The 14,203-nt window shown below is 40.9% G+C and overlaps 1 protein-coding gene across 1 annotated transcript in view; it reads right to left on the reverse strand.

Moving 5' to 3' along the window:
* The window catches only part of LOC135879154 (melanopsin-like), a 62,242-nt gene that overhangs the window by 10,357 nt on the left and 37,682 nt on the right, over positions 1-14,203 (reverse strand). Inside the window, exons 8-9 of the mRNA XM_065405018.1 lie at positions 6,543-6,717; positions 686-838 (exon numbers count right to left, since the gene is read on the reverse strand). Coding sequence (XP_065261090.1) covers positions 686-838; positions 6,543-6,717 — 328 coding nt within the window. The remainder of the gene's footprint in view (positions 1-685; positions 839-6,542; positions 6,718-14,203) is intronic.

Genomic DNA, 14,203 nt, shown 5'->3' on the forward strand with positions numbered 1-14,203 from the left:
AAAGTTCCACCTCTGGAAATGTGACACTTCTGAGAAAATGACACCAAACTGCAGCAGTTTGGTTTGTAGTTTTGTTGCATCCACAAGAGATGCACTCAGTACTCACCATCTCCAGTTTCAGTGAGAGAAGGGGGGCAAGCTGCCAGACTTTCCCACTCTCAGGGAGAAATGGGAGTTTCTCTCTCCTCTTCCCCCTCAACAAAGATAAAACATTTTTTTAATGTATACTAAAATGAGGGTGCAAAAAAAAAAGTGGCTTCCACTACTTCTGAATCTGACTTGAAACCCTGATTTTGTAGCAAATGGACTCTGCCACAACATGGAGGTGAGTTCTTTAGATTTGGGAGTGGGATGAGATCAACCAGGACTGGAGGAGGTAAACATGCTGAAATAAAGCAGTCAGGTTCTTAAATTCATCCCCACTAACTGCGCTACAAGTCAGCATTTGATCTGGCTTTGGAATGGTAGGTTGCTTTTCCAGCAAAGGCAAAGCAGCTGGGAAAAGAGTTAAAGCATTCATAGGGCCTGTAATGGTGGGGTGGGAGAAACCTTCAAAACCACAAATACGGGTGAGGTCTTCAAGATGTATCCACCTGAGCATCAAGGTTGAATGGGTAAACCAGAGAAGACTTGCCAAAGAAAGATTATACAATAAAAACAAGAAGCAATTAAGTCCTTCTTTTACCTTTTCTTCAGTTATTGCATTGCAGCTGTGGGCCTTCAGAAGCAGTTCCCTCTTCTCCTCCTGTCTCGGACATGATGAAAAAGAGTTACTTCTGGAAGGCTGCAGTTTCTTATGAACTGGCTCCACTGGTTCAAGCTCTACGCCACTCCAGGCCTAAACACCAGGTGAGAATTATTTCAAACAGTTATGTTCTTTCTAACTTTTAAAATTTTCTTTTTCATCTGCTGGTAAGCAGGTTGCTTTTGCATGTAGACAAAATGAGAGTGTTCTAAAATGGGCCATATACCCAGCCCTGATGAATCCCCCATTAGACAAGAATTATTCCACCTACTCTTGATTTTCAATCTTACTGCTCTCCTGGGATTTGTTTCTTTGGAAGCACAGAGCTTGTAACACACAGTGCATCCATTTTTACCCAGACTTTTTACTCACCTTTGATCTCTGTAGTATAGTGATGCTTGTGGCACCTAAGCATTAGATATCCAGTAGCAGAGAGAGAGAGTACAGTCTGGAATGTGGGCAGTTACTTCACTTATTTTTCCTGTGCCTCACTAGGAATGGAGCTCAATCCTGATTTGCTACAATCCAGATATTCCATTTCTGGACCTATCTTGTGCAAAGATTGTGAATCATGACGAATTATATGTTGATTTTGTGATTCGGACAAAAGGCGGAGACCAAACTGTTTTCCACATGCACTTAAGTGAGGATTTGAAATGAGGTCCATGAAGGTGTGAAACTAATGCATGAACATCACTGGATCACTTAGTTCCCTCAGCTATGAATAGTCTTTTCATTTTTCCTTCTTTGTATAATTAAAACTACAGATGCCATTTTATTTACATTAGAAACGGGCACACACTCAGACTAGAGAATTTGGTGGAAACAGCTACATTTCCTATTTGGTGCTGCCAACTTGTGCATTAGCAAGTGTGTTACAAAACTTCACCATGAACTGCTACCATGCAATATGCAAAAGCCACTGGGTTAAGCTTTTATTTCAAAGGGCAACTACCCCACTGCACTGAACTGGCATTTTAAAACCATGTTTCCTGTCAGTCACTGAAAGAATAATTGCCTCTGGCAGTGTCAAATCAACACAGCACTGCATTACAACAGCAGCAGCAGCAGTAGTTTTGTTTGAGACCTATAAGCAAAGGTTAGGCCAAGGCTGACACCTTTAAAGAACATTATCCCATGCCTAGAAAGGAGAATACTTTAAAAACAAAACAAAACGACTCAACTGAGTTTACAGAAAATTAATGGTGACTAACAGAACAAAAGAAATGGCTCAGGTCGGGGCATGTAAGGTGCTATAGAATGACTACAGTGAATCTCATTTAGCATTCACTGATCTACTCATCCATAAAAAAAAATTGTTGAGAGGGAAATAAAGGAGAAAATGAGAGTCAAGGAAAATGGAAAGGTGAAAGGAACAGGAGGCTACATAGGAGAGGGTAAAAGAAATGAGTTAGAAGCCTTCCTCTTTTTTTTTTTTTAAACTCTTATTTTATCATCTCCAGAAACAACGTATTTCCAGTGCCACCCTTGCATAAGTGCTATGTACAACTAGTGACGTAGGCCTTGATCTAGCAAAGCATTTAAGCATGTGCTTAACTCTAAGCATGTGAGTAGTCCCAGTGACTTTGCTGGATATGTATCTTACAGCAGAAAATGTACCTGCTTTTCCTGTCAGAATGCTTCATATATTTTATACAACAGCCTAGGTTTCTGAGAATAATCTTAATGCTTCCACAGAACCTCCAGGGCAATTACATTACCATCCATCTTCATGAGCAATACCTCAATGTATCATCCCTATAGTCAGAAACTTAATGGCCTGTGAGTGTAAATTAGCTCAATGGGCAAAAGTTTCCATATTTTATTTACATTATAACAGAATTACTGATACTTTTTTTTAAACAACTCCTGTTGCCATGGCATCCGTAGCACTGCACAATAAATACAAAAATGAGTGATTCATAGAGATGGTTCAATAAACAATTGCTGCAATGTTTCTACCATGTTAAGGTCCTTCATCCTAACACAGTGACAATCAGTTAAATGCCTGGTTGAACAGGGAAGTCTTAAAATTTGCCCTGAAGGCTGAAAAACTGGATCACACAGACTTATAGATTTTAAGATCAGGGCCATATAAAGGAGCAAGTTCCCAAGGCACTGGTGTTCTGCAGACAATACTCCTCCTGGAAACTTCTGTTCCATTCAGCAATTGTGAAAGCATTGGAAGCAATTGTAATTGTTGCCGTGAGGCACTCAGGGAGAGGCATTCTCTCAGGTAGCCCTGACCCACACCAGTTAGTGCTTTTACATGATAACAGTTTTCATTACCTTAGCTCTGAAGCAGGAAGATTTTCTGACCACACACAAGAATCTCAAAGGGTACAGATATTCTCAGTTCAGTGTATGTGGATTTAGGTGTGTAGTTTCCTGCGGCTATGTCTGCGCTAGCGTTTTTCAGACAACTGGTGCAACTCCACTGGAATCAGCTATATATGACAGATTGCTAATGTAAGGAGGGGACAGGTTTTTACTACTTTATTGTCCTGATTTTTCACAAGACTGAAATGTTCCCAGTGCACACTCCTAAGTTAGTTTGGCTCAGGGCAGATCTAAATGACAGAGTGATAAAATGACTGTGCCCTGTTTACAAAAGCAGGCACCCCATGACCTGCTACCTCTAATGGAGGTTCCGCCCAAAATACTAGTGTAGGCAAAGCTTTTGTATCAAGGACAAACCAGTGTAGAATAATATCAAATACAACTCTTAGCCTGCAAAATAACAACAGGAAAAGCACTGCAGGTCAGTGGTGCTATGTAATTTAATTTTTAAAATATAGTAACTTAGCATCTGTTATTCTTTTAAATTAAAAAGAAATTTTGCAGTAAATATATTATATAAAAGCTAGGGACAAAGGTTACCACTTATGTATTACCGAATGTATAGTTCTACAATGAAGTAGGGCTGGCGAACAATTACCGGTAGTTGTGTTCTATTATATTATATCTGTCACCATGGTATTTGAATGCCCTCCAAGAGTGCATTTAGTGACAAGACTAATGTATGTCACTTGTGGTTCTTGCCATATTATTATTTGTTTGTATTATGGTAGCATCTAGGAGCCTCAATCATGATCCAGGAAACCATTGTACTACATGCTGTACAGAAAAAAAAAAAAAAAAAAAAAAGATACTCCCTGACCCAAAGAGTTTACAATCGAAGTTAATTGTACTGCTGAAAGTACCTCGTAAGACAGAATTTTCCATTTCAGTTGGATGTCTAATTAAAATAACTGCATGGTCTGTCTGGAAGAGTTGCAAAAGCAATGGGCTTCAGACATATCTTAATCTGGTCTATAATTTTAAATATGACAGATAGGTTTATTTGATTGTGGTATTACTACCAGGTCTTTTCTTAAGGGAAGAGACAAATCATTTCACTATCTGTTCTGTTTTTAGTTTAAAAAAAAAGATTTTTACAAATTAAAGGCCTGATCTTGCAATTAACAGTCCATGGGCAGAGTGTTTTGCAGTACAGAACCCTACTGACTTCAGTGGGGCTCTAAGCAGACGCAGCAGTCTGTCTGTGCTTTCAATTGCAGAATCAAACCTTGGTGTCCATCATGGATTTAAAGAGAATAAAGAACATAAGATGCACTTAATGTCAAATATTTGGATCTACAAAGGATTAATATAGCCATAGCTTGAGTGCAAAATGATGGTCAGTCAATTTAGTCTAGAGCTCCAATGAACAAATATTTTGACTACTCTGAGTGGTTTTCAGGACTGGTTGGAATGTGGGAGGAGAGGATCATATGTGTAAAACATAGGAGGATTTGGACTGTGTTAGAAAGAGCTTAGGAATGGTTTCTTCCAATGCTTGGTGCTAACCTTGCTAACTATATTCACAGCAACCAAACACAGCTTTTCTGTTAGTACTTATGAAGTTACACAGTAGTTCAATGTGTGCATGGGAGTGGGGCAATTCCCTTTGATAGGTGACCAGAAATCTATAACAAAAGGTTTTGTGATCCCTCTGCACCCTTGATTGGGATTTCTTCAATTTGCCAGTGAGTACTGTCTTTTTACTCATGTATGTTTATTTTACCATCTGTTTACAACACAGTTGTTTAAAAATCTTTCTGGTGCTGGGATCAGTTCACTGAGAAGCAGGATCTCACATTTCTAAAGGTGGATTGGAGAATAAAGTAGAAAATAAAGTGCTATATTTCCAGTTTCTACTCAGACATTTACAACTTGAAACTGTTGTAAATCAATTGGTGAACTGGGAAACAAAGGGTTACTATGAATAATTATGAAAGTTCGGTATTTATTTGCTTTCTGAGAAGTAACACTATGTAGCAGAAGAAAGCCATTCAGGTGGCTTGATAAAACAGAATGGACAGTTTTTGATCAAGTTTCTGAATACTTTATGTTGTAACCTGTGGGGAAAAGAATCATCTTCAAGCCAGATTTGTCATGCTCCCTTGTTTTGTTGATGTTCATCAACCCACTTCCTAAATCATACTGTTTTTTCAAAATCTATCTTATCGGAAGGATTTAAAGCATCTCTTTTGAAATTTGGCTACCTGGTCATGTTATTTTGACTCTGATATTAGTACCCTGAAATAAGTAGCTTGCAAGTGACACACTACACATCTGTGAGTCCTCATCCTTGCCTAGACTGTTGTCTTCCAGCCCAAAGGACAGCCCAGGGGTAAAAGCCTAACTTACTCTTAGTTCAACCTGTCACAGTGATTATCATCTTGATAGTTTAAGCTGAGTGAACTTTCTTATGCTGGTTCAGCGGAGTGTGAAAGAGCTGAATAGAGTAGGGCCCTAGAGAGGGCTAGCACTGGCTGAGTGCATCCTCTATGCCAGTGTTTCCCAAACTTGGGACGCCACTTGTTTAGGGAAAGCCCCTGGCGGGCCGGGCTAGTTTGTTTACCTGCCGTGTCCGCAGGTTCGGCCGATCGCGGCTCCCACTGGCCGTGGTTCGCTGCTCCAGACCAATGGGGGCTGCAGGAAGTGGCGGCCAGTACGTCCCTCGGCCCGCGCCACTTCCAGCAGCTCCCATTGGCCTGGAGCAGTGAACCGCGGCCACTGGGAGCCGCGATCGGCCGAACCTGCGGACACGGCAGGTAAACAAACTGGCCCGGCCCACCAGGGGCTTTCCCTACACAAGCGGCGTCCCAAGTTTGGGAAACACTGCCCTATGCAGACCACTGATGTGCTGAGTAATGCCCTAATAGGCACAGTGTCAATGCAGAAGAGGCTGACTTTTCAGGAGTTGGGGGGAATGGTAAGAAGTCAGTCTGGGGGATGTAGAGCCCCCAAGAGAACTTTTCATTTTTAGTACTATTCTGTCTGGTCCTATGGATATGAAGCCTACAAGGCCTGGGCTCTATTGAATTTTACGTGACAGATAAAGAGTTAAAAGGCTGAGAGCATTAATTTTCATAATTTAACTAAAAATATATACATTTTGTAAACTTAATGTGAATTTAATATACATGATTTTTCCACATAAAATCCCTCTGCACTGTCACAGCTATACCCCAGGCAGGGCACCAGCTGCTACGACGCCCAAGATTCCACTTCTACAAAACAACCAAATTGGAATGCAGGGTACAAGTGGGATACATAAATCAAACGATAATATTCCTGAAGCACAGTGATTATTCCCATACAGAAACAACTTGATTCTTCCAAGGCTTTCAGAAACAGATGCCAAAGTATGACTTTGGATACATTTTTAGAGAATTAACTGGGGACCTGACTTGTTTCAGACAGGCAAGTTTTATACCCAATTTCCTCCCTGGAAATAAGAAAGACTTACTGCTTCTCCAGTGGAAACGGATGAAACACAACTACTCTTGTTCCTGGAGGCAAAAGAGCGACGGCTGGAGACAGAGGCCCTGAATGATGATTCATTTATAGAACCTGATGAGAGATCGCTCTTTGATATCCGTATGAAAAATCGCAAGCAAGGAACAGCGCTGCGAATGGTTTTCCTAAAGGGGAACAGGAAAGTAAAAGTTACAAGCTGTAGAACACCACAAATACTAGCAGCACTGTTTGGAAAATGATCTGACAGACGTTCTCTCTCTTTCGGTAATCTCAGTAAAGCTTTTGGTTTTGTTTGATAAAGATTAAAGATTACTTGGAAGTAGCTTGTTAGGGCTAATGTGAACTGTTAACAAGACAAAAGGAAAGACATCACATGGATCCAGCAGCTTTAAACCAAAAGGATTTAAAGGATGCATGGATGAGTAGTGAGAATTGAAAATACAATCAATTTTTAGTAATATGATCAACTTAAAAAATGATTAGTTGTTAATTTAATTGCAAATAAATGATTAATACTGCAAACATACAAAGCTATTGAACCATAATGGGTCAGATTCTCTCCTGTGATGAGATCTGTTCTGTGCATGGGAGAAGGGGAGCAGCCTTGGGGAGCCAGTTATTATTTATTTGTATCATGGTAGTATCTAGAAGCCTCAGTCACAGACCAGAGCCTTAATGTGCTAGGCAACGTACAAACACGGAACAAAAAGATGCTTACAATCTACAAGCATTTACAATCTGCACAATGTTTAGTAGCAATCTAAGGGCCTGTCTACACAGCATGGCAATGCACACTAGACAGAGCCGGATTATGGATTTTTGGGGCCCTGGGCCAGAGCAAGTGCCCCCTCCTTCCCTGGCGCTCCTGCAGGGGAAATGGGGTTGGGGCGCAAGGGCTTCCCCTGCCCTCCCAGAACTCCTGTTGGGGAGTGGAGCTGGCAGGAGTGCCGGGTGGATGGGCGGAGTTGGGCAAGCCCCAATGCCCCGACCGGAGTGCCAGGCAGGCGGGCGGAGTGGGGCAAGCCCCCGTGCCCCAACCCCCCGCAGGAGCATCGGGTGGACGGGCAGGCAGAGGTGGTCAGGGCACAGGGATGCCTATTTTTCTGGGGACCCCCAATTGGCCGGGGCGCCTGGCCATGGGCCCCGTTGGCCCAGTGGCTAATCTGCCACTGACACTAGAGGGGAGTGAATCTAAAGTGCACCGATGTGTTGTGCATGAACAAGCCTGTACAGACCTGCTGGCACAAACTAAAAGTTCCCCAGCACGCTAGCATAGCATGGGGCCAGTTAGGGTACATGTACACTGCAATAAAAAGCCTGTAGCCCCGAGTGTCAGAGACCATGTCCATTTATCTGGGCTTGCAGGACTAAAACTTGCAGTATGACATTTGGGCTCAGACTGGCGCCTGGGTTCTGAAACCCACTGTCCTCATGAGGTTTCAGAGCTCAGGATGTAGCCCGAACCTGAACATCTATGCTGCAATTTTGTAGCCCATCAGCATGAGCCCCATGAACCTGAGTTAGCTGACCCAGGCCAACTGCAGCCCTGCTGCATGTCTTTATTGCAGTGTAGCCATACCCTTAGTGTGCAATGCACTGGCGTGCTTCAGAATTCACACCCCTCTCATGCACATTGTTGCACCATGCAGACAGGCCTTAAGTAACAGTTATGGGTCCCTGAGTTTTTGGGCTGATCTGTGCTGGCTCAGCCCCAGCATAAATTAGAGCAGCCTAGGGGGCTCCACTAATCCATGCCAGTTGGCTACACTCCACGAGGGACCATATGCCAGTTGAAAACTGGCAGATGAGAATAGGCAGAGCCCTCTGGTCCTTCGCCCAACCACCCCCACTCCCCGTGATGGGGTGGTCAGTTGGCACAGGAGCCAGGCATATTGACTTGAAGCCAACTGATGGTTCTTCCTTGCTGAGGGAATTCTCAGCTGGTTAGCGATGACTCGATTCCAGCTCCTTGAGGCTGCCTGTGTTGTGCAAAGCAGATGGTTCAAGGGCAGAGAATCTGGCCCAATGCCTTTGTACTTGGTATAATAAATCTACAACCTCATATCACTCCAGATTAATTCTAGCGCAATCAACAAAATACCAGCAAATATTGCTACAGACAGAAACGCACAAAGACAATGAATAAGATAGGACAAGCCACACATACAATGGACAACCACTACTGCTCTGTGCACTTGTGAATCACATATCAGTGAAGGAAGCGAAGACATATATTAAACTCCAGAAGCACATGTTAGAGCTGGATGAATATTGCAACAACAAAAAATTGCTTGAACATTAATTCAACTTTTTAAACAAATTTGTTTGACTACGTTTGCTCCCCTGTTCCCACTGCCCATTTCCTGTAAGTTTAACAGTGAACAACTTTGCATGCAGGAATGTGTGAGGAAATAGTGAATTTTCAGCAAATACTCCAATATTCAAGAAGAAAATATTATATTTGTAAAAGTGCATAGAGGCCTCAGAAATCTGATTCTGAAAGATACTCTCACATGAATAAGGAACAAAAATGTACCATATGATCTGGGAATCCAAGACAGACTGCAGCATATTCGGTAATCTTAGGACCCCCCCAGATCTTTGTCTACAGACCTGTCTGGGACAATGGAATGGAAGCCTTAATGTCTACAGGAGATTTGGGCCCGAATGAGTGCTAGCTGGCTGAGTCTTAGATTCTGTTCTTGCAACGAGTCCTGCCTATGCAATTGCAGAGCCCCTCCCTGACTTCAGTAGCGCTGAGTGAATGCAGGGATCTGCCCCTGTGGAGCTCATTGCAGGATTGAGGCCTGAATCCAGGTGAGACAGAAGTAACGCTGATTGGGTGGAAGAAATAACTGGAAGAATTAACAACTGTTTTATTGGTAGCTGAGGGAATGCAACCAGTGACTGTGATACAGGTTCATGGTTGAGATGTTTTCTTGGACCCCAGGCTGCTGCTCAATTGTCTGACAGAACCTGTGGCCAAGAGTACTGTTTTCTGCCTGCAGCTAGGAAGAGAAGTGCAACCACTTCTTTGCTACCATAATTCATGCCGTTGTCACACTGGGACTATAGAGTTGTAATGCACTCTCCCATCACTATTCAGTAACTAAAGCTGGTGGCAACCTGCTTATTAAACACTGGAGCTACATGAACTGCACTAGCTGCCTGTGAATTTCCCAGAAGAATTTAAGGTCTGTTGTAACCTTTCAAAGACCTGAATGGACTTAGGACCAGGTTACCTGGGAGACCACCTGTGCCATTCTTCTCTCTTCAACTGCCATCAGGACACACTGCAAAACCAAGCTTTTTCTTGGGGCATGTGAGGAACAGGTGTATTGAGGAACAGGATTTATAATAATGTTGGTCTTCTGGAGGGGACTAGAGTGGGACATTGAAGCTAACGTGGATTCTGAAGTGCACTTTCATAATTTACATTTTAAAATTTAAAATGGATGCAGCTTGTGATGGGTACTTATTGGATGATGATTTTACTGTAAATTGAAATAAAAGAAAGTAATCTAATTTCATATATTGAGTACTCGCAAAGAACTACTTGAGAATAAGCTGTAGACCAAAACTTCTTCATGGAAGTTATTTGTTGAATAATTTTGAACAAATCCATTTGAGAACATTGTGATCTGCTTGACAATGATTCACAAACACAGAAAGGAAAATTTTTGTCATTTGTTTTGAATGAATCAATCAATCAATCATTTAAACAAAATCCCTTCAAATCACAGTGAAAGTAACAGCAATGATTCTAAAATGAAATGAATGCTAAACTTTTTTTATTAAGTAATATTTGTTTAGTTTTGTGTAGTTTTTCTCCGTATTTAGTGGTTTTCAAAAAAAATTGTTATTTCCAGTGATCTCTGTCATGGAGAGATGGTTTATTCAAGGCTATCAGAATGAACATTCAAATTTCAAGTCTAGTTCTTTCACGTCATAATATAGCTTATTGTACTGGCATAGAGAAAAATGATGAGATGTATTAGGAAATGTAGCTGTTCACATCTCAAGTGAAGCTGATTGAAAAATGAAAAACATTTTGCAAAAAAAAATTTTTTTTCATTGACACTTCAAACAAAAAACTGACAAAAATTTTAAAATTTGAAAAATGTTGACCAGTTGTAATATTGAGATCCTGATTTAACAGCAAGATAATTCTGGATACAAAATCATCATTTCAAATTGACTGAACTCCTGGTAATCCAATAATGAATAAGTCAGTGTTCAGACAGTGCCTTTTCAGCAGGTATCTGCAGTTAAAAAGTTCTAGGAATAAACACCTGATCAGTCCAACTAATGAACTTCCACAGGATTTACTAGACCTCAGCAAGGCTAAAAAGAACATACATGCCATGATTATTAAAGAAATTCCTGACATTTCTATGACTGTAATTCGAGTCAGCACTATTTTCTCTGTTATATGCAGTCATTTTTTTGGCTTATGTAAAAATATATTGTAAATAGGTATGTTTCATTTCTTTGATTTCTTTTTTAAATTCATCCCACTACCAACAGCAATTCTCAGCACAAGGAAACATCCTGCACTGTGAGCATCACACTACCATTTTGAACTGTGTGTGAACTCTTTAGTTCACTATTTCTGAACTCTCTGACTCATGTGTACCATCCAAACCTATCAAAGTCAAAAAGGGAAAAGTTGGTTTCGCTCCAGTCAGAAGATCAAAGACAAAATTGTTTTGTTTTGTTCATAGTCAAAAACTGAACAAAATGTCTCATCTTTGTGATATTTAGAGTTGGATTGATGATTTGATTAATCCAACCCATTTCACCGTTTGTGAATTATCCATAAACAGACTTTGATCTTGGAATATTTGCTCATTAGTCAGACTTATTGGGGAATGATATATGCAAATAAATTTCCATCAATGGACTGCTTGCAAACTATTCATTGTGTCTACTTATTCGCTATTTGTAACTTTCTATTTGGTCTGCATGATTCATTCTCCTAAGTGACATAATATTGCTTCTACTCTCTGACTGGATGATTCTCAGACCCATAAAGTGCTTTCACAATGATTTCATGAACACTTCTGGTGTCAGTAGTCATGGAAATACAGATGGGAAAGAAGGGATGGGATTTTTAAAAGTGCTCAATGGTGGCCTAACTTTGTTCCTATTTAAATAAATGGAACATTTCCACTAACTTAAAAGAGAATAAAATTAAGCCAATGCTGAGCACATTTGAAAAGTCCCTGCCCCATAATGTTTTGGTTCAGGAATTCTACTCAATATACAAAGACTCTCAGGGTACGTCCAAACTACCCGCCGTATCGGCGGGTAGCGATTGATTTATCGGGGATCGATATATTGCGTCTTGTTAAGACGTGATATATCGATCCCCGAACGCGCTCCCCGTCGACTCCGAAACTCCACCGGAGCGAGCGGCAGTAGCGGAGTCGACGGGGGAGCCGCGGCCGTCGATCCCATGCCGTGAGGACCCAAGGTAAATCAATCTAAGATACTTCGACTTCAGCTACGCTATTCATGTAGCTGAAGTTGCGTATCTTAGATCGATCCCCCTCCCTAGTGTAGACCAGCCCTCAGAAGCAGTTCCTACAGTATAGTGCTTATTTAGGGAACAGTAATATATTTCTTTACAAACATAAAATATAAATATGAAATAATGGAAAAAAATAACTTTGGGTCAGAAATTCCAGCTTCATACTATACTTTCCTCTATTTCCGCAAACCATTGGAGGCTGGTGACTTCTGAAAGTAGACAGGGAAATCTGACATATCCCCTCTAAGCAGTCTGGGCAGATGCCCACACCAAAAAGATATTGGCAATTTTTGATTCTTCACTAGCTCTTTATTTTTAAGAGTTATGTTTCCTATAGGAGATAGACTCCCTCTCTGTGTATTTCTCTCTTCTCCAGACTTTCAATAGTTTGGTCCCCATAGGCAGAGAAATGAGCGCAGAAAGGCTAGTCACCTCTAGTGAAAACCAATTAAGATGTAAAGTGGTACAAACATTTTTACTGTACAGTCAAGACATTTGACAGTCTTCTGAAATTAAGTAGGAAATCAAAATATTGGGGGTGCAAAATTGTCTAATTTGGAGTCTAATTTTCAGAAAAATATTTTATCATTTTTGTATGAATCTTTTTTTCCAATATCTTCATTAATTACATATCAGATATTCAAAGTAATTAACTATCTGGGTTTTCCCAGCATCCAACTGTGGGAAAAATCAGAGCTCCAAATGAGACAATGTTGCAATTTCCCACTCTACTGACAATAAAATCTTATAGACAATTTACACTGCCATCTAGTGGTACAATTCTTTATATATTTACCATCACCTCACACATTTACTTTGTTCAAAGGCTTGCTATTATATACACAGTCGCTTTGTAAGAGATACTCCTTGAAAGAATTGTTGGCGAGTCAGGTGAAATATTGAAAAACAATTATGGTTAGAAGAAATTCTCCTTCTAAAAAGTCACATTTTCTGTTGAAAATAGGTATTTGGACAGAAAGTTGTGTGAAAAAGAAGTGTTTTCACAGGATTCTTAGAAATCAAACATTTTAGAACTTTTACAGGTGGAAACCGCCCCTGGACTCTTTCCTACCAAGTTAGAATACAAACCAGAAAAGAATAGTGAGCAGAAAAATATACAATGGAATCTTCTGCTTTCCACATCCCAATTTGATAGAAAAAATATCATTGCAATCCCATTCCAATTTAGGGTTTGTTTTCAGTTTTCATGGTCCTCTTCTTTTAGCCATGGAGATGAATCTTGTGTTGATGGATATAACACAGGCTAAATATCTTTGAAAGTGCTGCATTTGAGCTAGTGCTTGATCTTGGTTATATCTGTTTGTAGTAGGCAAAATCTAAGTGACCATCAGCCAGTGAGCTTTCCCACTGTTAGCTGAAACAATTATACCATATCCAACATAATCATCGATGACAACCAGCCATATTGGGTGTCCTTGGACCCATGCCATCATTAAAGCCAGTGGTCTATCTGGAATGAAATTTCACAGCAACTCTCAGCAAAGCCTCTGGCTTAAAGGAAGCCCAAGGCTTAAGCTGCTGCTGGGAAATGCAGTGTGAGTATGTGTTAGTTTGACACCATTCAGCTGGACACCTCACTAGCCCGGCCCTGGGGTTTAGTGCTTTTTAATATCTTTTGAGACTATACCACTGAAAGACCCCCAGCCCTTTGATATATTTTTGTCTTGTATAAGATGAGGCAGTGGAACAGACTCCTTTCAGACTGCTAAAGGATTTTCAGCATTTTAAAAAATCACCTATTATGGAACAGCAGTGTTTCAACCATTCACAAATCAAAGACCAGATTAATGACCTTTACGAAAAGCATGTGTGCGCTTCCCCAGGCTTTTCCTATGGTAGCAGGGGAGGAACAAGTTGGATCTTGTGGGAACTTTGTGGAGGCCATGAAGGAGTCACTAATGGAGATTGCAACAGGGCCTGTGCTGAGAAGCAAAGAATGTTTGGTTTTTTGGAGGTCTGCCTAAGATTTATCACATTATCCCTCCACCCACTCCTAAGTACTATCCTAATCCACATGTGCCTCTCCCCAATTAGTCTCACCCTAATTTTATGGGTTTCCCCATCCATGTGACTGGGTAAAATCCTTCCCTTTGCCC

Source organism: Emys orbicularis, chromosome 5 (genome assembly GCF_028017835.1).
Source record: "Emys orbicularis isolate rEmyOrb1 chromosome 5, rEmyOrb1.hap1, whole genome shotgun sequence".
In the NCBI taxonomy this organism is placed as follows: Eukaryota; Metazoa; Chordata; order Testudines; family Emydidae; genus Emys; species Emys orbicularis.